The sequence below is a fragment of the Neophocaena asiaeorientalis genome, unplaced genomic scaffold (assembly GCF_003031525.2).
Source record: "Neophocaena asiaeorientalis asiaeorientalis breed wild unplaced genomic scaffold, Neophocaena_asiaeorientalis_V1.1 scaffold46, whole genome shotgun sequence".
NCBI lineage: Eukaryota > Metazoa > Chordata > Mammalia > Artiodactyla > Phocoenidae > Neophocaena > Neophocaena asiaeorientalis.
In genome coordinates this window covers 16,088,286-16,109,637 of record NW_020175393.1, presented here as the reverse complement: position 1 = coordinate 16,109,637, position 21,352 = coordinate 16,088,286, and the positions used below count along the sequence as shown (strand labels likewise).

The 21,352-nt window shown below is 43.6% G+C and overlaps 1 protein-coding gene across 11 annotated transcripts in view; it reads left to right on the top strand.

Moving 5' to 3' along the window:
- Positions 1 to 21,352, top strand: part of PKHD1 (PKHD1 ciliary IPT domain containing fibrocystin/polyductin) — a 600,926-nt gene that overhangs the window by 10,072 nt on the left and 569,502 nt on the right. For all 11 annotated transcript variants that reach the window (XM_024765924.1, XM_024765923.1, XM_024765919.1 and 8 more), the window contains exons 6-15: positions 1,220 to 1,328; positions 5,533 to 5,590; positions 8,934 to 9,012; positions 11,168 to 11,242; positions 12,227 to 12,291; positions 13,558 to 13,597; positions 14,447 to 14,517; positions 15,838 to 15,939; positions 16,724 to 16,819; positions 20,050 to 20,191. In XM_024765924.1, the coding sequence (XP_024621692.1) occupies positions 1,220 to 1,328; positions 5,533 to 5,590; positions 8,934 to 9,012; positions 11,168 to 11,242; positions 12,227 to 12,291; positions 13,558 to 13,597; positions 14,447 to 14,517; positions 15,838 to 15,939; positions 16,724 to 16,819; positions 20,050 to 20,191 (837 nt within the window). The remainder of the gene's footprint in view (positions 1 to 1,219; positions 1,329 to 5,532; positions 5,591 to 8,933; positions 9,013 to 11,167; positions 11,243 to 12,226; positions 12,292 to 13,557; positions 13,598 to 14,446; positions 14,518 to 15,837; positions 15,940 to 16,723; positions 16,820 to 20,049; positions 20,192 to 21,352) is intronic.

Below are 21,352 nucleotides of genomic sequence, written 5' to 3'. Positions count from 1 at the left end.
CAAAAAAAAAAAAAAAAAAAATGCACCAGTGACTTTATAACATCATTTTAGAAAAAAAGAAATAGCACCCTCTTAAATGTGCTCATTGATTGGCAGATGAATATCAAATTAAATTAACACTCAAATGTGGGAAAATGTGCATTTTATCATCAATGAAATACTGTCATACTCATTATTATAAAAAAACAAGTCTGCGTTCGCAAAAACAGGCACTGTTGCATCTAAATCAGCAGTGCCCAGCCAAAATATAATTTGAGCCACAAATATAACGTAAAATTTTTTAGTGGTCACATTAAAAAGTCAAAAGAAAGAGGTGCAATTTTAATAATACATTTTATTTAACTCAACATATCCAAAATATTGCCACTTCACATGTAATATAGATTATTAATGAGATACTTTATATCCTTCTTTGAATACAAAGTCTTCAAAATCTAGTGTGTATTTTACACTAATAGCATATCTTAATTGGGACTAGCCACATTTCAAGTGCTCAATAACCACATATGGCTAATGGTTAAACACATTGGACAGTGAAGATGTAAAGATTTAAGGTCATACTAAAGATTTTAGGAGAAGTTTTGGAGGGGAGGCACATCTAAAATCTAACTCCTTATTCATCATATTCCCCCTCTCAAAATTCAGATTGAATGGCAGCCTCGAAGAGGCAAAGAAATCACTGTGATCCTCTTGAAAAGAGGAGAGAAGGTCTAGGGCTCTCTTTATGGATATGTGAAGTGTTCATGGGCTGCTGGGGTAATTATTAAGTCAAGAATTTTTGGCAACATATAAAATCAATGCGTTTTATTAGAAAGAGCCTAGGATTCAGATCCTCCTTTGCCCTTAGACTGTGGTGTTTGCATACCCAGGTCTCTTAATCTATATGGAACTTGTTATTTTTTTAACGGAAACTGGAATAGATTATCTATCAGTGTCCCCTCCAACTCGTAAAGTCCTGAGAAACTATGAGGCTGAGAAACAGGACAAAATTTAAAAAATTTTTTGGCACTTTCAGTGAAAACTTCATAACTTCTTTTGCTGAAGGATCTGATGTTTAAAGTCTATTGGATGAGTGGATAGAGGAAGTGAAAGGTGAAATACAGGACTCCTGGGTTAGCTCTGTTTCACAGGTGCAGGAGGGAAATTTGAAGTGGTCAAGTGGGACTGCCAGCTTTGGCAATTTGATTGATTCACAAGGATTGCCACGTTCTGCCCTCAGATCTCTGCTGTCCGAAGCACATGAAGGTCTCTATTACCTGGAAGTGCAGGCCGGGGGACAGGTCGTAGGCAGCCCAAGTTCAGGACCACGAGACAGCTGCACTTTCAAGGTGGGTACCAAGCACGGAGGAATGTGTGTTTGCCTGGTCTGAGAGTGTGCTTGCGCTATCGACAAGAAGGTTATAAATCAGCTGGGGAGTCTTTCTGCTTTGCCAGGATGAGAGAACAGGTGGATGATAGTTACGGAGTTTCTGAGACTATCTTAAGAAGGTAAGTATTGAGCACGTGTATGTCAGGCTCTCACTAAGTGCTTTATGCACATTCATTTAATGCTTACAGCAATTTTATGGGGCAGCTTTTTTTTTTTTTTTTTTTTTTTTTTTTGCGTTACGCGGGCCTCTCACTGTTGTGGCATCTCCCGTTGCGGAGCACAGGCTCCGGACGCGCAGGCTCATCGGCCACGGCTCACGGGCCCAGCCGCCCCGCGGCATGTGGGATCTTCCCGGACCGGGGCACGAACCCATGTCCCCTGCATCGGCAGGCGGACTCTCAACCACTGCGCCACCAGGGAAGCCCTATGGGGTAGCTTTTTATTATCCTGCTTTTACGGATGAGCACCTTGGGGCTCAGGGAGATTAAATAATTTGTCCATGTCATCTAGTTTGTAAATTGCAGAACCAGGATTGGAACCTGCATCTAAATCCTCACTTATACTGAAGCCCATAGAGGAGCCACAACGATTACCATTGTGCATCAGTGTTTCGTTTTACAGCTGAGATCATCTGGAGTGTAAGAATGGTGAAGGGACTCAGGGACCCAAGTTCCGCCTTCCTCTCTGCTTAACGGTTGATTTCTGCTGCTTCTTCCAACCCTAGACCGAAAGGGCATGTGCTGTTGGAATTCTCCTTCGAGCTCAGAGAGAGCAGAAAGCAAGCAGATAGAGTTTACGAGTCGATGTCTGCTTATTTCAGAGCTTCTAGATGCATTAATTTTATGTTGGGGCTTTGTTTTATGTTGTTGAGTCTACTGTCCATTTCAGATTGGTTTTACACTAAAATGCTCTCTGAAAGCATAGGTTCTAGACTTTCCATAAAATGCAGCAGTTTGGCAGGGTTGTACTTGCCCCAGGGAGCCTCTGTTTAAGAGCAGTTCCTAATAACACGATTTAGCTATTAATCATCAATGCTCCTTTACAACAAGACTTCATCTTCTAAATTCATCTCTCATACGAACCACATTTTACGTAGGCAATTCATCTTTAGAATTTGGAATTTGCCATCAATTCACATTTAACAACTTGTTTCTTACTCCAAGAGAATCTTGTTTTCCAGAATTTTGCTTTTGCATCTATGCGGCAGAAAGAAAAAAAAAAATTCTTTTTTGTTAAGACCCACACCAGCACCTCTACATTGTATCAGTGAATAAAACAGAAGAGAGACGGCTGAGCATGGTCCTTAATCACTGTGCTGTTTTCGGTTTTGATGTCCTTTCACCCCAGATAATAGTTTTCCTACTTCTTAAAAGACCGGTAAGGAGAGAGAGGGGAAAGAAGAGAAACACTTCCTAAAATTGCACACAAAAGAAAGCAAGTCCTCCGGTGGTTCCACTAGCTTGGTGAATTGATGAAAAATCACCAGGGGATGCAGTTAATGAGAGGCATTCTGAGCTGAAGGAAACCCAGTGTCTCTCTTTGTTTGGGGACTGGGGCTGGGGGAACCATATGTATTAAAAATTAATTCCACCTCTCCAGTCCACTCCAAAGAGCCTGCTGCAGGCACTGACAAGTTTGAACAACTCACAGAAGGTTTATCAAGCAGCTGGAAGCTGCGGCTTTATCATTCTCATCCTCTGCTTTTCTGCTCCCCCCACCTTGCTGCTGCCGACCCCATTCGGGCTCAGGGATCAGCATGCAGGAAGCTGGATTTGGAAGCTCGTTAATTTTTCACTTTGTCATGTCTCTAGCTTCGTGGGTGACCAGAGACCTGTTTCTCTTAGAAAAGTGCCATTTTATATTGTGTCAGCTCAGAGAGATTCACAAGTGAAGCCTTTTTTGAGGTTTCACTCTGAGCCTGCCCTGCCACTCTCTGAGGACCTGGGAGGGAGTGATGCAGGAGTCGCCTTATTTCCCCTGCACTTCTGGTGGAAGGCTCTCAGCCTGAAGGATAGACCTGGATTTTTTTTTTTTTTAACATCTTTATTGGAGTATAATTGCTTTACAATGGTGAGTTAGTTTCTGCTGTATAACAGAGTGAATCAGCTATACATGTACATATATCCCCATATCTCCTCCCTCTTGAGTCTCCCTCCCACCCTCCCTATCCCACCCCTCTAGGTGGTCACAAAGCACCAAGCTGATCTCCCCCTGTGATGCAGCTGCTTCCCACTAGCTAGCTATTTTACATTTGGTAGTGTATAAATGTCCATGTCACTCTCTCACTTGGTCCCAGCTTACCCTTCCCCCTCCCCATGTCCTCAAGTCCATTCTCTATGTCTGTGTCTTTATTCTTGTCCTGCCCCTAGGTTCTTCAAATCCATTTTTTTTTAGATTCCAAATGTACATGTGTTAGCATATGGTATTTTAGACCTTGTATTTTAAATTGGAAATCGAGAGGTGTGTTTCCTTGTGTGGTTTGGATCCAGTTGTTCTGTCTGCCTCAGTTTCTAACATCTGGAAGATGGGCAGTAACCACTGCTCTGTATCATGAAGCTCCTGTGATAACGTTCCAGTGGGAATGACAATGGTATGAAGGGCATCCCAGTGGGAGTTGAAGGTCTGGGTGCAGGAGGAGGCTGGGAGGGGTGTAGTGTACGTTTGGCAGGTGTGTGTGGAGTTGCATTAATCTTTATCCTTCGGTGAGATCAGAGCCAGCTCCCAAACTGTGAGGCCACAGCATTCTTATTTTGACCCCCTAACTGTACATATTTTCTGTGAACTCTTTTCTAACCCTTTCTGTTAGGAAGGGAGGAAACAAGCCTTGATGACAGACTGTACAGCCATGTGAATCAATACATAAAACCTGCACTTGCCAAGCCAGCATCAGCTTTGTTAAAATGTCTGTTGATTCTCCATGTCTGGTGAGGGTTGTTGATTAACACCAGAGTTATTCTTTATCGCTCTTCTCCCTGGGGAGGTGGACTCCTGGGGTGCTGGAAGCACACCAAGCAAAACAATTTGCTGTCTTTGTTTTGCAAATGGGAGGTACAGTAGGTTAGGGGAGTGAAGGTGGTCTAGGCGTCTAGAGTAGGATAGGGGTGAAGGTAGCAGGAAGGGGAGACCAGGTCTCTTCCTGGGGGAGTCATTAGGCCATGGCTCAAACCTTGGCCAGGTCAGTCCATCCTTACGCTTCTCTCTTTTTTCATGCTGGCCCTGACTGTGAAATGCTCTAATCTGGAACTAACCCAGAGACCTATAGGTGAGATGGAGTTCCCGGAATTGTCTCCTTCTCTCCTCTGCTTCCAGGCAGTGTATCAGTCATCTCTGATGGGGCCACTCCATTCATTCACAAAAATGTGAATGTCTTTTACATACCAGGCTGTGCCCAGGGATACAACCAGTGACTCAGCCAGGCCTTTCTAGAGCTTATAGTTAGCAGTTGATGTGCTTCAGGGGGTGAGGGCATCATAGGGTGACTTGAGTGCCAGGACCAGGCTTCTCCAGGCTCCTGCCTCTCCAATCAATGCTGGTTTTCTCCTTGGAGAGTAATGTTGCCTCTCATTCCTTGCATCCTTTGAATCATTTTCCTCCCAACAGGCACCTTCCATTTTCCCAAACAAACTTCCCTTGTGTATCTCTCCAACTTCCAATTTTTTGTAGCTTGCTAATCCCTACCAAGGTGCTGGCTGATAATAATTTAATTTGCAATCCTTTTTATCTAAATAAGCAAACTATTGTCTAGAAAAATTAAATTAAAAACTTCAAGACCCCAAGATATCAAGTTGCAATAATGGAATTAAAAGATTGGTATTTTAAAGCATGGCCTGCCTACCTTTCCTTTGGTAAAACATGTTCCTGGTATGGCAGGTGAGCAAGTAGAAACGGACTTGCCCAGGTGTGAGGGATATGGTGCAGGGAAGAGACACATGTCCTTGATCAGATTCCCTTGACCTCATCTATGGAAGAACTATAACAATGTCTGTTATCTGTGCTTCACAGAAATATCTTGAAGATGAAAGGAGATAGATGTAAGGTGATTTGAGGAGATGTAGCCACTTGCTGCCTTAGATGAATGCTCTGTGCAGAATGACTTAGGCTTCCTGTGTATGTGGCTGTGATGTTCTAATGAAATGCTCACTGTGATAACATTTTCTAAACAGTTTTCCAGGGCACAGACACCCATCGTTTACCAAGTTAATCCACCAAGTGGAGTGCCAGGTAAGAAATCTCCTATTAAGATAGCAATAAATAGAAATCCCTTTGCTGAAGCTTATTGCAAACTCTTCTACCCAGGTGGACGGTTTCTATAAATAGGAAATTTTAACCGCTTCTCTGATGCTGTTTTGAAAATAAGTGTCAATCTCTGGTTTATTTTTCACCTGGTTTGGTTTCACCTCTGGGCACTTTTGCTCTATTACTTCACTGATAACCAAAGGAATCTCAACATGAAAAGAAAAAGAGGCCAGCGAAATCAAACCAGATGGTGCTGGAGAATGGAGAATATAGATATCATCATCACTCCTAACTTTATAATCATCCACATAATAAAAAACCTTTATTGACCCTTCCTGGGAGTCAGGTTCTGTTCTAAGCTTTATTATTATATTATCGCATTAGATCTTCACAACACCTGATGATACAGGAACTATTATTATTTCCATTTTGGAGGTGAGGAAATGAGGTACCAAAAGGTTAAGTTATTTGCCTAAAGTCGTAATGAGTGGTACAGCTGAGATTTGAACACAGACAGTCAGAATCCAGAGTGGGCCCATATACCTTACATTTTATTTTATGTTGACCCAAGTTGGGTACCACTTGGAAGGCCATTAACCCTGGTCCTGATCCTGGGGGTTTATGAGTTAGAGAGCACACTTACATGCAGAGACTAGGAGGCTAGAAAAGAAGAGAGAGAACGCTGGGAGGGTGGTTGTAAAAGAAGGAATTGCAACTAAGAAACAGGTTCAGGACCTGCCAAGCCCGCCTTAAAACTAAGTAGTAAACAGAGCTGGGATCACATATAATTGGCATAATCACAGTAATGCTGTCTGATTCTTGACAAATTCCTACATCACTTTCAGGTTTTATTTGTTCGGGGTTTCCAGATGGTATAAGTATGGGAATACAAGTTGCTCAATTTTTCCGTGTGGTTGCATCTCAATGCATAAACTGATCTAGTTGTTTCGAACGGTTCAAGAATGTCAAAATGAATCTCTGAGTCCCTGAAAAGTGTCTGTACTTTTGGTGTGTGTGTGTGAATAGACACAGATGATGTATGTGTGTATTTAAATTACATCCTGAAGAATATGAATTCGGCCTTGTCTTATTAAGGCCTGTTATTCACAGATCTGTTCCTTTCCATTCATCTGAATAATCAAGACGTGATCATGTTTTATTAAAAAGAGCTGTGGTCTGTGAAAGTCACACGCCGTCATTTTGTCCCCCCGACTGCTCTGGTGTTGTTAGAAAACTCCCGTTCGGATGGCAGAAACCTTGTGAGGGTGAGGGTTGAGGAGGAAAGCCCGCCGTGAGAGATGTGACATGGGGCATCAGCTGGCGCCCAGATCTGTCAAGCCCCTTTCTCCCGCCCAGTTTGAGTTCTGCACACTGTCTCCTCCACCTTCGGGGAGAACGATTGGTGGCTGAGCTGGTTGGAGTGATCCCTCGGGCAGGATCCACACGGCTGCATCTTTGAAATCTCTTGCTAGACGATTAGTCTCACCTCCTTTGGGAAGCCTGCCCAGAGTAGCAGCCAGGGAAATGGGGGAGGTGGCAGAGACAGGAGAGCTGTTTTGTGAGCCGCTGAATTCCCATATGCGGTTAACAGGCCTCCACTGTGACGCGGGGTCCCCCCTCCCCGCCCAGCACACGGTCTGGCTTAGCCATTTGTCACCTGCTGTTTATTGGGCTTCTTTGTTGAGAAACAAAACAAAAACTCCCAGGAATTCCTAGTTTCTATAACTCGTTATTCGTTTGTAAAATTGTGCCCGTCAGTTGTAGAAATCATGCCTGCCAAAGCCAGGAAGTCCATCGGTTAGCCCTAGTAAAATGAAGAATTACTTTGCTGGCTGGCAACAGTAGCCGAGACCTTCAGACTCTGGGCTTCTGCCAGTTCCACAACCTTTGTCTAAGTCACTGAATTTCCTCTCTTTCTACCCGCTCTTTGGTCAAGGGTCCGCCATACTTCCTGGAAGGTTTCCACTGTCTTAGGGCCAGTCAAACAATGACTGCAGATCAAAGTCACTTCCTATTAATAAAACACATGCACAGTATGTAGGGAAGCATTGCTTCTTGCTCATGTTCTTTCGTGGCCTGAAGTGTAGCCGTGAAGAGACCCAAAGTCCTCTGAATTCAGGGACCTCATGAGCCCCAAAGATGCCCTCTTCTCTTCTATTTGTGAGGTTTTGCCTCATTAACCAACACCTCTCTTACCTCTCAGTGTTGTGATGCTGGAAGAGCCTTGATGGTTAAATTCCATCATTATTTGGAAGGCACACACTTCCACGTTGTGGGGTTGAGTGGTGAACTTTAACTTGCTCTGGTGTGTTTGCTTAAAACCTTGCTTTGTGTATTTCCGTGGAACTGAATTTAGGTGTTTTTCAACTCTGGAGGAAAGCAGCTCATGTAGCATGAGGTATGGGCCCCAAACTCTTTCTGAGAAGGGGCTGCTCTAGATTTCTTTCCCAGATCCTCTGAGCAGAGAAGGTGGGGGTAATGCTGAGAGTTCCCCTTGACGAAAGGGGGTTGTTGATGCCTGCACCCCCATTTTTATGAACTCAAAAGAGGTGAGTATCAAGGAAAAACTTGCTACCCAATGGGAATCCCTACACATTGCATAGAGGAGACCCAGCAGTGGAAGTCGTCCATTTATCAGTGGACAAGGCAGACGCCAGCCGTCTTTGGATGCCCATTTTGCCTGATCTTTGAACATGAACATATTTGTTGAATTAATTGCATGTGCAGTAGCCCATCCTTTAAGCCATAACTCTGCTGCTCTCTCGTGCCCTTCTTTCTGACTTCCTGTCCGTTTGATTCATCCATGACATTCATCTTTTGTACTCTGAGATACAGAAAGAAGTTTAGTATCTTTGAATATCTATCCAGATTGTGTGATACGAGCTTCCTCTTATCGTATGTGTCCAGAGGAAAGTCTCCTGAAGCATGGAGCACCCCCAAAGAATATTATTTTTAAATCCCATGTGGGTGGATGGTCTACACACAGCCAAGAGAGCGGAACAAGGCAGTGTGTTTAAATGGGCCCCTCCCTGCCTCCCTTCCTGGGACTGTGAAGAAGCCCTGATATTCCTTCTGTGCTCCATACATACATGAATAAGTCCACAGTGGCAATGATTCATTATTTTTGCCTCTTTGATATTTAATATCGATGAATGGATTATACTTGGTGATCCTTTCCTGTTGTACAGTTTATAAAAATGTATTAATATTCTGAGTCATGACTGGCTTGGCCATTTTGAGTAGAGGTAACAAAAGAGAAATACAGTTTACGTTATATATTTAGAGTGTGAGCTAAGTAGATTAATTGAAAAGAATCTTTTTCAAACAGGAAACCTTATACATGTGTATGGCTGGATTATCACTGGAAGGTCGGAAACCTTTGATTTTGATGCCGAGTACATTCATAGGTAAGCGTGTGCTTGTTTCTGTGTTCAACTAGTTACAGATATGCTGGATTGATTCCTGAGACCAGCTTCCCCGATAACGATAAATTGTAAGCAGCTGGCATGGAATTCCTCTTTTCCTCTTTGCAGTTTACAGTCCCTCGTGAGCTGGGCTTCAACAAACTTGGTTAATGTAATTGCGACTGGTCGATTAAGTTGGTCCGTTTATTTACTGACAACTAGTCACTCTGGGCGCAGTGTGAGTTGTACTGTAATTGCATCTGTGGATTTTCTTTCTTGAGTCTTCCCCTTCTCCCTCTTGTTTCTCAGGCTGAAATAAATTCTTTATAACGATGTGTGAACTCAAAAGACCACTATAACATCCTTGTTTGTTATACATTTGTGTATACAGAATTTCTGTTGGTGTGATCAGAGGAAAATGTGGAAGAGGTACTGAGAGCCATTGAGTTATTTTTAAGATTTATTTTATTGAAGTATAGTTGATGTACAATATTGTGTTAATTTCTGCTGTGCAGCAAAGTGATTCTGCTAATCCCAAACTCCCAATCCTTTCCTCTCCTACCTCTCCTCCCCTTTGGCAACCACAGGTCTGTTCTTTATGTCTGTGAGTCTGTTTCTGTTTTGTAGATAAGTTCACTTGTGTCATATTTTAGATTCCACATATGAGTGACATCATATGTTATTTGTGAAAGCCATTGAGTTTTTAATGTTTTCTGGGAATGATTAGGATGCCAACATGACTTTTTTCATTGGAGACTTTTAAAGTGCAGAGTGGTACTTTTAAAGTGCAGAGTGGTACTTCCCTTGCCAGGGAAAGGGGGGGACAGGATGGAAAGTGTTGAAACTGAGGTGTTTGTGGGAAGGAATTGTGGTTACTCAACGTATGAAGCAATTATAATGAGGATTTATAGGGTAGAAGGACCACAACTTCATTAGATGCTCTGTTGAGAGATGCTACATTCTGTGTCTAATATTTCCTCCACCCCTTGGACAGAATGGGGGGATCCTCATGTTCTGCTCCAAACCTTTGATTCTGTTCTGGTTGAAAAGAACGTGATTTGGCAAACTTTCAGGATATACATTTCTGTAATAAAATAATGGCCAGGGTATTCCCCGGTGGTCCAGTTGTTAGGACTTAGCACTTCCACTGCTGTGGCCCCGCTTGGATCCCTGGATGGGGAACTAAGATCCTGTAAGCCACATGGTGAAGCCAAAAAAAAAAAAAAAAAAAAAAAAAAAAAAATACAGTAAATCCCCTACATATGAACCTTCAAGTTGTGAACTTTCAAAGATGTGAACGTGCATCTGGTTCTAGCAAGGAACAAGAACCTGTGCCATCAACATCAGGCATGAGTGAAATTGCAGCTTGCCCTCCATCTCCTATTGCTGACAATCCTTCAGCTCTACCATCTCCCACCTCCTCTCCTTCCTCCAGTCCGTAACTCTTCTTGCCTGTTCTCTCGATGCCAGCCCCTGTATGCCAGCTGTTGTACTAGACTACTGTACTTTTCAAGGTACTGTATTGTAAGATTAAAAACATTTTCTTTATTTTTTGTGTTTGTTTTTTATGTATTATTTGTGTGAAAAGTATTATAAACCTATTATAGTACAGTACTATACAGCTGATTGTGTTAGTTGAGTACCTAGACTAACTTCGTTGGATTTAAGAACAAATTGGACTTACGGATGCGCCCTTGGAAAGGAACTCATTCGTATGTAAGGGACTTACTGTAATGGTCAACTTGTCTTGAACGGAAATTACTCTTCCTGTGGAGGACTGAAGCCCTCCCGGGACTTGGTCCCATCACAGCCTTGGTCTGGGATACAGCTTTTGCAAGGGGGAACAAAGACACAAACTCCTCCATGGCTCTGTGTGAACCCAGTATAGCCAAGGAGATGATGAAGATTTTTCAGGAAAGGGGAAGTGCTCCCTCTGTGGTGTGGAAGTGTGGGCCACAGACCAATGTTATGCACCCTGCTCTTGGGTTGAGGGTCTGATTTAGCATCTCCTTGGGGGACAGTCCCCAGTCACCTGCATTAATGCCCCATAAGTTCAGAGATGAATGTCCATAACAGTGTTTCCTCTGGGTTTTTCCAAGAATGTTTGTTGAGAGCATTCACTCTTGACTTGTGTCTCTTGTTTCTATTTTGTATCCAGCCCATTGATGTTGGAAGCTCAGGGAGACAAATGGGTCACTCCTTGTTCTCTTGTAAACAGACAGACAGGATGCCGGTGAGTGCCTTTCTTGCCAGCATGTATGCTTTTAGGTTCTCCCACATGGGCATAACACACACACACACACACACACACACACACACACACACACACACATCTATTTTTAATATAAATCACCCATAACTGTTGACTGCCTCATCTTTAGACTCCCTAGAAAAGACACAGTAATTGATTCACAATGCAACTTGAAGTGGGTTCTGAAAGCTTTCTTGAAAACAAATAGCTGATACTTACTAAGTGCTTACTGCACTAACGGTTTCACAGTTAAGGCAGATAATAACCTTGTGAGTACATACGGTTATTAGTCTCACTTTACGGATGAGGAAACCAAGGCACAGAGAGGTTAAGTAACTTGTCCAGTGTCTCACAAAGAGCAAGTGGCAGAGCTCGGGTTTCAACCTGGGCCCAGTAACTAGCCTCCAAAGTTCATCCTCTTAACCACTATACTGTAACGACTAGCCAGAGAGAAAACAGCTAACTTTTCAGTATTCAGTTATTTATTTATTACAAGGAAAATTTAGAAAATGAGTGTCTATGTGCTTGTAGTTCAGATAACCAACATTTTGCTGGATTTTCACTTCCCTCTGGACTGAGTGGATTAACCTTCTATACCCTATGGCTTAGCTTTCAGGACTAGCGTTTAGTAGAGCCAAATTCTATAATGTGGTTTCTTACATTTGCTCAGAATTGTCCTGTTTCAGTTCACACTTGCTAATAGACTTTTTTGGGGGGATAAGGATCTTGCTGTCCTCGTATAAAATAGATTTTGGAAAGAAAGGACCCAATGGAGATTAGGAGTAGACAGAATTTTGTGTGTTTGACTGGTATTGATGATAACTCTAGTTACAGTTGTGTTTTATTTTATTTTATTTTACATTTTATTTTATTTTATTTATTTTCTTTCCTGGCTAAAGAGCCAGAGCTTCTGAACTGAATTGTCTGGTGATTCTTACCTCTCACCTTTTTTGGTTCTTTCCCTAGCTATCCTATTCAGGAAGACCATGGTCTTGGGACTCTGCAGTGCCGTGTGGAAGGCAATTACATTGGTCTGTGTGAGAAGTAACGGAATTTTAAAGTCTTTCTCTGTGTCGGAAAAAAACGATTTCAAGAATTGGTTCTCCTAAAAGGGAACCCTCCTGCACTGTCCCACTGTTGGTGGGAGTGTAAATTGATACAGCCACTATGGAGAACAGTATGGAGGTTCCTTAAAAAACTAAAAATAGAACTACCATATGACCCAGCAATCCCACTACTGGGCATATACCCTGAGAAAACCATAATTCAAAAAGAGTCATGTACCACAATGTTCATTGCAGCTCTGTTTACAATAGCCAGGACATGGAAGCAACCTAAATGCCCATCAACAGACGAATGGATAAAGAAGATGTGGCACATATATACAACGGAATACTACTCAGCCACAAAAATGAACGAAATTGAGTTATTTGTAGTGAGGTGGATGGACCTAGAGTCTGTCATACAGAGTGAAGTAAGTTAAGAAAGAGAAAAACAAATGCCGTATGCTAACGCATGTATATGTAATCTAAAAAAGATGGTACTGGTGAACCTAGTGGCAGGGCAGGAATAAAGACACAGACGTAGAGAACGGACTTGAGGACACGGGTGAAGCGGAAGCTGGGACAAAGTGAGAGAGTAGCATGGACATATATACACTACCAAATGTAAAATAAATAGCTAGTGGGAAGCTGCTGCATAGCACAGGGAGATCAGCTCAATGCTTTGTGATGACCTAGAGGGGTGGGATATGAAGGGTGGGAGGGAGGCTCAAGTGGGAGGGGATATGGGGATATATGTATACATATAGCTGATTCACTTTGTTATACAGCAGAAACTAACACAACATTGTAAAGCAATTATACTCCAATAAAGATGAAAAAAAAAAGAATTGGTTCTCCTGAGGATGAGAACTCCCTGAGAGACACTATATGAAGCAACTTAAATATAAACTAAAGTAATCCTCATGTATAAACCTGGAGGCTGGTGGAATTGTTTTTGCTTTACAGGTGAGAAAGTTGAACCTAGTAACCAGTGGGGCAGGATTTATCATGCTTGGTGTAACTCCAAGCCTGCTCTTCCCTGCTCTGTGCTTCTACATTTATCCTTTTGTGGTTCGAAGTCACCATTGCTGATGGTGTGAGCCTGGAACCTGTTTATTTTGGGCACTGTTAAAGAGATTAAGGTGTGGGTGGTACCTTAGTGATCGCCAGAGTCCTTGGGTTTATGGTAGCAGTGACCTGGTCCAGGCAGTTCCTGCAGGTTCCTGTATTAATGTCTGTTTCTTTTTGTTACAGGCTCCCAGAATGTTAGTTTCTCAGTATTTAACAAAGGAAAGTAAGTAACTGGGAGGAAGCAGATTTATCTTTATCTTACACTATCTACTCTTTTGTCTTGCTTAGCTTCTTTAACCTTTTATAATGGAAAATTTTAAACTTACCCAAATAGAGTAGTGTAATAAAACCCCACATACCCACTTGATTTTTTGTTTTTACCTGGGTGAATATAATTGTGTCCTATGCACTCGTCCTGAAGCAATGTAAATGTTTCAGTGTGATAATGGTACAAAATTTGGGGAATTACTTCTTAAATAATTTCATAATACTGGAAATTTAAAACAGTACAGTTCCATAAAATGCTTTGTGTCATTCCAGGAAATGCCTTCTTCAAGATGGAAAGTGTCCAAATTTCATAGCGCTTTGGAGAGATCTATTAGGATTCTGGATTTCTGCTTGCCTCATGTTCTGACACTATGTACTTTGTCAGTGTTTTCCTGAAAAGGGCATTGTCTAGCTGATATTAATTTCATTGTGAAGATAGTGACACAGCCCAAAGTAGAGAGATTTGCTCTTTGTTTCTCTCTGTCGCTGTCTCTCTTTTAGGAAGGACTAAAACAGTATCTATTGAGTATCTTCCACAGGCCAGCTCCATACCAGGTCCTTTCACGTTCATTATTCCATTTAACGCTAGTCACACTCTGTAAAGTAAGTATTACTATTCCCATATAATTTTCTACATCAGAAAACAAACTTTGCCCCATTGGTATTCTCTAGTCATCAAAGGGAGCTGGTATTGGAACAGCTTTAAAGATCACTAAAGTTAGTGATTTTCCTTTCAGGCAATCAGTTTAAAAAATGTAAGCCCAGATGCAGTTTTCATCCAAAACACAATTTTGTCTTTTTGAAGGTCAATTGTACATAAGGATGCATGGCTGGTCAGTGCTAAGCAGGACCTTTTCTTGTACCAGACGTATTCAGGTACCATTTCCCTTCATCGTGTATTTCTCATCCCTCCCCTCACTCGGCCCTGGACCTTGGACCCTCCGTCCCTTCTTTCTGGCCATTTCTCTATGACCATTAACACCTGAAGCCGTCCCTGAAGTCATGGATGGCCCTTTGGTTTTGTATGAGAATAGGTTGCTTGTGTGAGTGTCCACTTTAGTTGCTATATTAAAAGAGGCTTGATCATAGATTTTTATACAAAGTCTAGGGATATAGACAATAAAAGATAGGGGAGTCATCCCTGTTTTTTGTTCTAAACAAATAACAGAAAAGAGATGGCACTGAAAAATCTAAAGCACATCTTTGCAGTTATTTTAACATCTCATCTCTGAGCATTCATTCAACAATTTATGACTTGCTGATACAGATGCTAAGTTTGCATATTCCTATCTGATGAGTAAATCTTCATACCCAAAGAATCTGAAAACTGGAAACTTGCATGAAATCGTGAACTCAGTCCAGTAGTAGAAAGCTGGCTACTAAATGTGAGTGCTAGGTTCTCAGCTTGAATACAGTCCCAAAACCACTTAAAAAATGTCTGCGAGGTTAGTGCAGATTCCAGAGGCAGCAGAGTCCGCCTTTGCCAAAAGTGCAAGAAATTTCCTAAGTCATGGGGCCAATGCCATTCACTCTGTAGGTAGCCTACCTCTGTCAAAGCTGAATTTTGACCCTTGGTTTTATTTTGAAGCGGTAACCATGCATAATTAGCCTCTTTGTACCTTCAGTTTATCAGAGAACATGACTACTCATTCCCCTTGCGGAGACGAAACTTAGAACTCTCAGTTTGATCATGGGAGGGGGAAGGATCAGAAAAAGTTAAATTCTTGGGGATTTGTGGCATATGACAGTGTAACTCATTCTTTTGCTTAGAGCGAATTGCAGACTCATATGGGTAAATTGAGACCTTGCCTGGTGCATCCAGAGTTGATTCCTCCATAAAGTGTAACCAACTGTTCTGTGATATGTAAACAGAGTCCTTGAGGTCAGGAGACAGAGTTCCTAAGAAAGCATCATGGTACGCAGGGACTTTTGCTGATAGCATGAGTGACTGCATTTCCCATTCCTTTCACATATTGATCCTGTATAATATATATTATTATCCATATTGTTATATGTGAATCCTTTTCTTATTATGTGCACTTTTAAATGACTATTACTAGAAAAAAATTACAACTGTTGCTGGTCTTAGAAAGTTAAAGTAAGAAATAAATTATGGATCGCTTCTATGATTATATTATTATCTGGCTCACATCCTGGTTTATATTTGGAAGCTTACTGTTTTTTCCCCTCTTGCAGAAATACTATCTGTGTTTCCAGAAACTGGGAGCCTTGGGGGAAGAACAGACATCACGATTACAGGGGACTTCTTTGACAATCCTGCCCAGGTTACCGTTGCAGGTAACTAAGTTGAAATGGCTGAAAAGAGTTCATAGATTTAAATGCCATAGGAGATGATGTATCTCTTACGGCCTGGAGAGGATGGGGGGAAGCAATATTTGCCTCTTCCGACTCATCATGGGACCCTGTTCTGAGGTCTTTGACCTGTGTTTGAGGCTGCAGGGGTTGGGGGGTGTTTTGGTCCTGCAGCTTGGCAAACACGTAACGGAAATAGGGTGTCCTGCTGCAGACACACTCACAACTCAGGGGCAAGTCCCTCAGGTGTCCCCATCTTGGGAGGGAAGAGAAGGAAAAGCACAGCTGCGTCTTCACAAAGGTCTACTTCTAAAAGGCGACCCCTCTCCCTCCCCTTAGCTCTGTCTGAATAAGTAAGGGTGGGCAGGCTTTTGCTATGCAGATTCTTCTGGAATGCCCCCTTAGCGAACCCTTTTGTGGAGAACAAGTCTAGAACCTTTTGTTCTGCCTAGTGGGATGCTCCTCTAGTTGGTGACACCAAGGATGCAGGAAAACGTCCTCACACTCTCCTGTCAATTCCTCTCCCCAGCTCAGTTCATCTCCAGTGAACGACATGGCAAGGCACTTTCTTCCTGATTATTCTGAGCAGCCCCGTGTTCCACTGCTCTGCCACTCCCCCTTTCTTGCCTCCTTCCATTGAGGTGACAACTTTCTCTCTACTCTCCACTTCTGGCCCTTTGCCTGTCTACCTCAGTGTGGTCCTCTGTCCTGCCACATCTATATCTCCACTGATATTGACATCTGTATCTAATTTAAATGTTCCCCTCAGGCATTCTGTGTGATATTAGACACGTGTCTCCCAGGAGGATTGAGTGCACCACCGGAGCTCCAGGTAAAGGTGCAAGACTCTCCGCTCCTCAGGCAGGTAAGGAAGTCTCCACGGCTGGTCTATGATATGTGGTTGGTCTCAGCTGTTTGGCTGCTCAGTGAGCCCTGGGTCCTGAGTCAGAGCTTTCATTTCAGAGAGGCTCTTAGCTTTACTCAGATGCTTGGCAACACCCTGCACTCCTAGCCCCAGCCAGCTGAATGACCAGTGTGGTTCAGTGGAAACCATGATCCAGGAAGCCTACTGCCATCAAGACGTTGCTATAGTGACTGGTGGAAACCCCTGAGTGGCCTCCTCCATCCTCTGGGTCACTTGCCCTCTTGCCTACTATTTAAGAAGACAGAGCTTCAGACCATGTCTTCTATGTTCATAGGACAGCTTTAGACGAGGCGGAGGGTGGGGTGCAATGGGGTGCATTTAAATGTTGTTTCTTCTCCCCTGTGGGCACTGTCTGCTACTCTGAAAAGTAGAGATGTATTGTGATGGGGCCACCAGGTTACCCCTGAAGTGGGCAGAAATGGAGGGGGCGAGGGGACAGGTTCCATCTGTCCTTCTGTGTTTGTTTAAACCTTCTACTCCACGGCTGCAGATTGCAAGTGCACCGCGGGAGCACTTTTCTGGAAAGCGTTAGAACAGGAGCTCAGGCTTAGTTAGGGACGAAGGGCAGTTGGCGTGCTGGGCAGCCTGAATCACAGGCCACCAGTTGGGAGCCCTATGTGCCCCGCAAGGGCTGTCTTCACCGTTAATCCACAGGCAGGGAGCTCGTCTCCTGAATCTCATCAGGGGAGAAAACTTTCTAAAGAAAGGCCATTCGGGTGTGAAAACACATGCAAAGCTTTAGCTGGGAATTCTCCAGGTCCCCGATCTGCGGTTTTTACTCAGGGAAAGCTCCCATCCAAGGAAACAAAACTACCGTATGAAGCAAGTGATGGAGAGAATGCGTTTCCAGAGTCAGGAAAGAGGGCGCCTGCTCTAGCTACTGGCGTCGCGGTAGAGGAATTTCCTGAACACAGCTTTTCTTGATGGTTGATAATGTCCTTTCTGAATCGCTTTGGAAATTTCTTCCATGGAAATGTGATGGGGCGGGGCGGGCGCGCAGCTGTTAGCAGGAGACCATTATCGCGAGACCCTTAGTGCGAGACCTTGAGTGCGTGCGAGGCAGTGAGAGGTCTGGCCCCGCCAGCGGCGGAACTCGTGGCGGTCCGTGGGGTAGAGTGCGGTGAGAGGCGGATCTCGGCCTTCTCTCTGGGGCCCGTGGGTGAGCTGGGGGGGCCCCGGGACAGACTGAGGGCTGTGTCCTGCAGGGCTCCAGAGCCCTCGCCTTGGCCGCGCGCTGGCCGGGCCCAGGCCTTGAGGCGGTGGCGGCGAACCTCTCCCCTCTCCCCACCTCTGTGACCTACTGACAGTGGCAGTCTCCAGGGGTCCCAGTCTGAGGGACCTTAGCCCCCGTTTGGGAAGCCTTAGGAGCCTGAGGGCCGGCCGGGTCCTGGGCGTCTGGCTACCTCAGTGGTGATGGCTGGGTGGGGTCTGGGGATCTGGCCCTGAGGGTGCCACCAGCTGAGAGCTGCCTTGTCAGCTGGGCTGGGGCACTGGTGGGAGGACCCAGACTGGGTGCTGGACGAACCCTTCCGGGCAGGGTAACCAGCCCGCCAAGGGACCCCCTCCTCCTAGCCTGGGCTTGGACCTCGGAGGGAGAAGGTTGAGCCTTGGGACCTTGCCCTTTCTTGTCAGAACAGAGAATAACATTTGTTTGGTAGAGATGTACAGGAACATCGTTACCTGACCGTGACCTGACTTCAAGAACAAAGGATCTGACACCAAGTAGTGTGCAACAGATAACCGCGCCCCTCCCTCACCTCTCCTATAAAAGGGCTTTGCTGAAGGCTTTCGGGGAGTTTGGGTTTTTTTTTTTAAAGGCATGAGCCACCCCTCTCTTTGCATGGCCCTGCAATAGACCTTCCTCTGCTCCAGACTCCGAGGTTTTGGTATTGTTTGGCCTCACTGTGTTGGGCACACGGACTTGCGTTCCGTAACAGAAGGACAAAGGATCCTGTACTGCAGTGGTTCTCAATGGCCTGCAGGGGGCACTTGGCAATGTTTGGTCCTTACACCTGGGATGGTGGTGCTACTGCCCTCTAGTGGGTAGAGGGTGGAAGTGCTGCTAAACATTCTTCAATGCACCGGGCAGCCCTCACAACGGAGTTATCCAGCCCCAAATATCAATACTGCTGAGGTTAAGAAACCTCAAATAGTGTGTTAAAATATGCTTTTATTTTTATGCTTATTCCTTATCTGTTTTCCCTTCTTAGGATTTAACAAGGAATAACAATAGTAGTTTAAAATAATAATAACTACTCTAGCTATCCTTTATTGAATACTTACTATATTTCAGGCTCTTTGTGTATATATATTAAACTCCCTTAGTCTTTTTCCCCTCAGAATTGTCAAACTGACTTTATTTCTCTCCCCAGCTTTACTGTGATATAATTGACATATAACTCAGCTCCCTTAGTCTTTAGTGCAGTATCTCTGTTTACTATTGGCCCCATTTTGATGAAGGAGAAAACGAAGGCATGAAGCAATTTGCTCAAAGCTACACATCGACTAAGTGGCAGAGCTGGACTCTGAACTCACCCATGTGTGATTCCAGAGCTTTTACCCTCACCCCAATTAGTAGCCAATATTGATCGCACATATGCCTTCGCTCTGAGGGTTTGTTTAATATAAAACACAAATGAATAAGTACGACATCATTTAGAATGTTATGTAATAGCAGCCTGTCACGTGATTTGCTCCATGGCTAAAAATTGAGGCCGTGACCTGTGAAAAATTTAAGGATTGCCAAATTTCTGGGACTCAGGGTTTTAGGGAATAGAATTCCCAAGCTGAACTGAATATTAAAAGAGACTGAAGTCCAGTCCTGGCTTCACGAGCCTTCATTTGCTCTTTTACATTTTCTCATATCCAGACACTCGCATTAAAAAGAGCTCCTTCGTCTTTTCTGGTTCTCTGAGAATGTTTCCCCTTACCGCTCCTTGTCAAGTCTCTCTTTCCAAGAACTTAAATCCTACATCAAGCAGTAGTTTCCACTTTCTAGAACATTTGTATTATCTATAGAACATCTCACATGGCTACTCCATCTGTTTCTCAGTTAACTCACCTTCTAGATAGTTCCTGGATCATCTTCTCTCTGTAATCTGTAGTAAAGCAGTTCCTCTGCTTGGGGGAGAAGTGCCCTCTGATGTTCATCAGGCTTACATGTCTTACAGGCAATCGAGGGCTCCTCTTTGAAGTTGGAGACGCGGCTGAGGGCTTGGACCTGACAGAAGCCACCCCTGGGTACAGATGGCAGATTGTCCCTAATGCCAGCTCTCCGTTTGGATTTTGGTCAAAGGAAGGGCAACCTTTCAGGTATGTTGTAGGAAAAGTGGGGGTCCATATCACAAGTGTCTCTACTGGCCTAGGTGAGGCTAGGAGACAGGTAAGTAAGCAATGAGATTTCCAGGGGAAAGTTTAAAATACCTACTAATTCAACAGCAACAAAGTTTGACCGCTGTTCTCAGCTGGTGTTGGTTATGCTTGTGGCCCACAGGCCCTTTATGGGTACACAGTAAATTTTGATCAATAGGTAAAATTTGTATTTTCTACAGCTTAGTTTGAAATCTGTTTTGGGGAGGACTATTCATGAGAACATTGAGCCGGATAGTCTAGGAATCTTGGTAGAGAGCAGGGCAAAACTTGCCGCAGGAACGTGGTTAAGAGGTGAAACTAGTATCTGGATGATACTAAAGAAAGACTCGAGAATTTGCCCTTTGGGCACATGAGGGAGCAGAGGCTGGGCAGCCAACAGTTCTGTGGGAACAATTATCCAGTGCCAAAGGTCAACCAGATGGCTGGTATAATAGCAGGGGAAACTCCAGTGGGCTCTGGAGACATTGTTTTCTATAGTGGTGACTGCAGTGTGATAAAGTTTTTCCTGCTTAGTTTAGTTTTGTCTTTTTAATCCCTTCAAGGATGTGGCCAAAATTTCTCATATTTTAATGTGGGCTTAAAAATACAGAAAGTTAGAGAATTGTGGAGACACAGTGTACTCTAAAGGTGTAGATTCAGGTGACCGAATCCTTTAGGTGTGATGGATCTCTTCTCCTTTTGAAACTCTTCTCAAAGAGGTTGGTCATGACTCCTGAGTGTGATTCCAGCCAACCTGTGACCTCTTTCAAGGATTTGGCCATTTTATTGAACTTTATTCTTTTTGGCCATGTGACATGGCATGAGGGATCTTAGTTCCCCAGTCAGGGACTGAACCCATGCCCCCCTGCAGTGGGAGCACGGAGTCTCAACCACTGGACTGCCAGAGAAGTCCCTTGGCTATTTAAAACTTCAATTCAGTTGTGAAATGGAAGGTTTTGTTCTCTGTTCAGGGAATTTCAGACATTGAAAAGCCAAGTAGGAAAGGAAATCTGAACAGAGTAGAGTTTCTCTTGTCTTGGAAGCCATACTAATTAGATATCTAACCACCAGTATACATGGTTTTAAAGTGGCTATATAAATATATATATATATATATATATA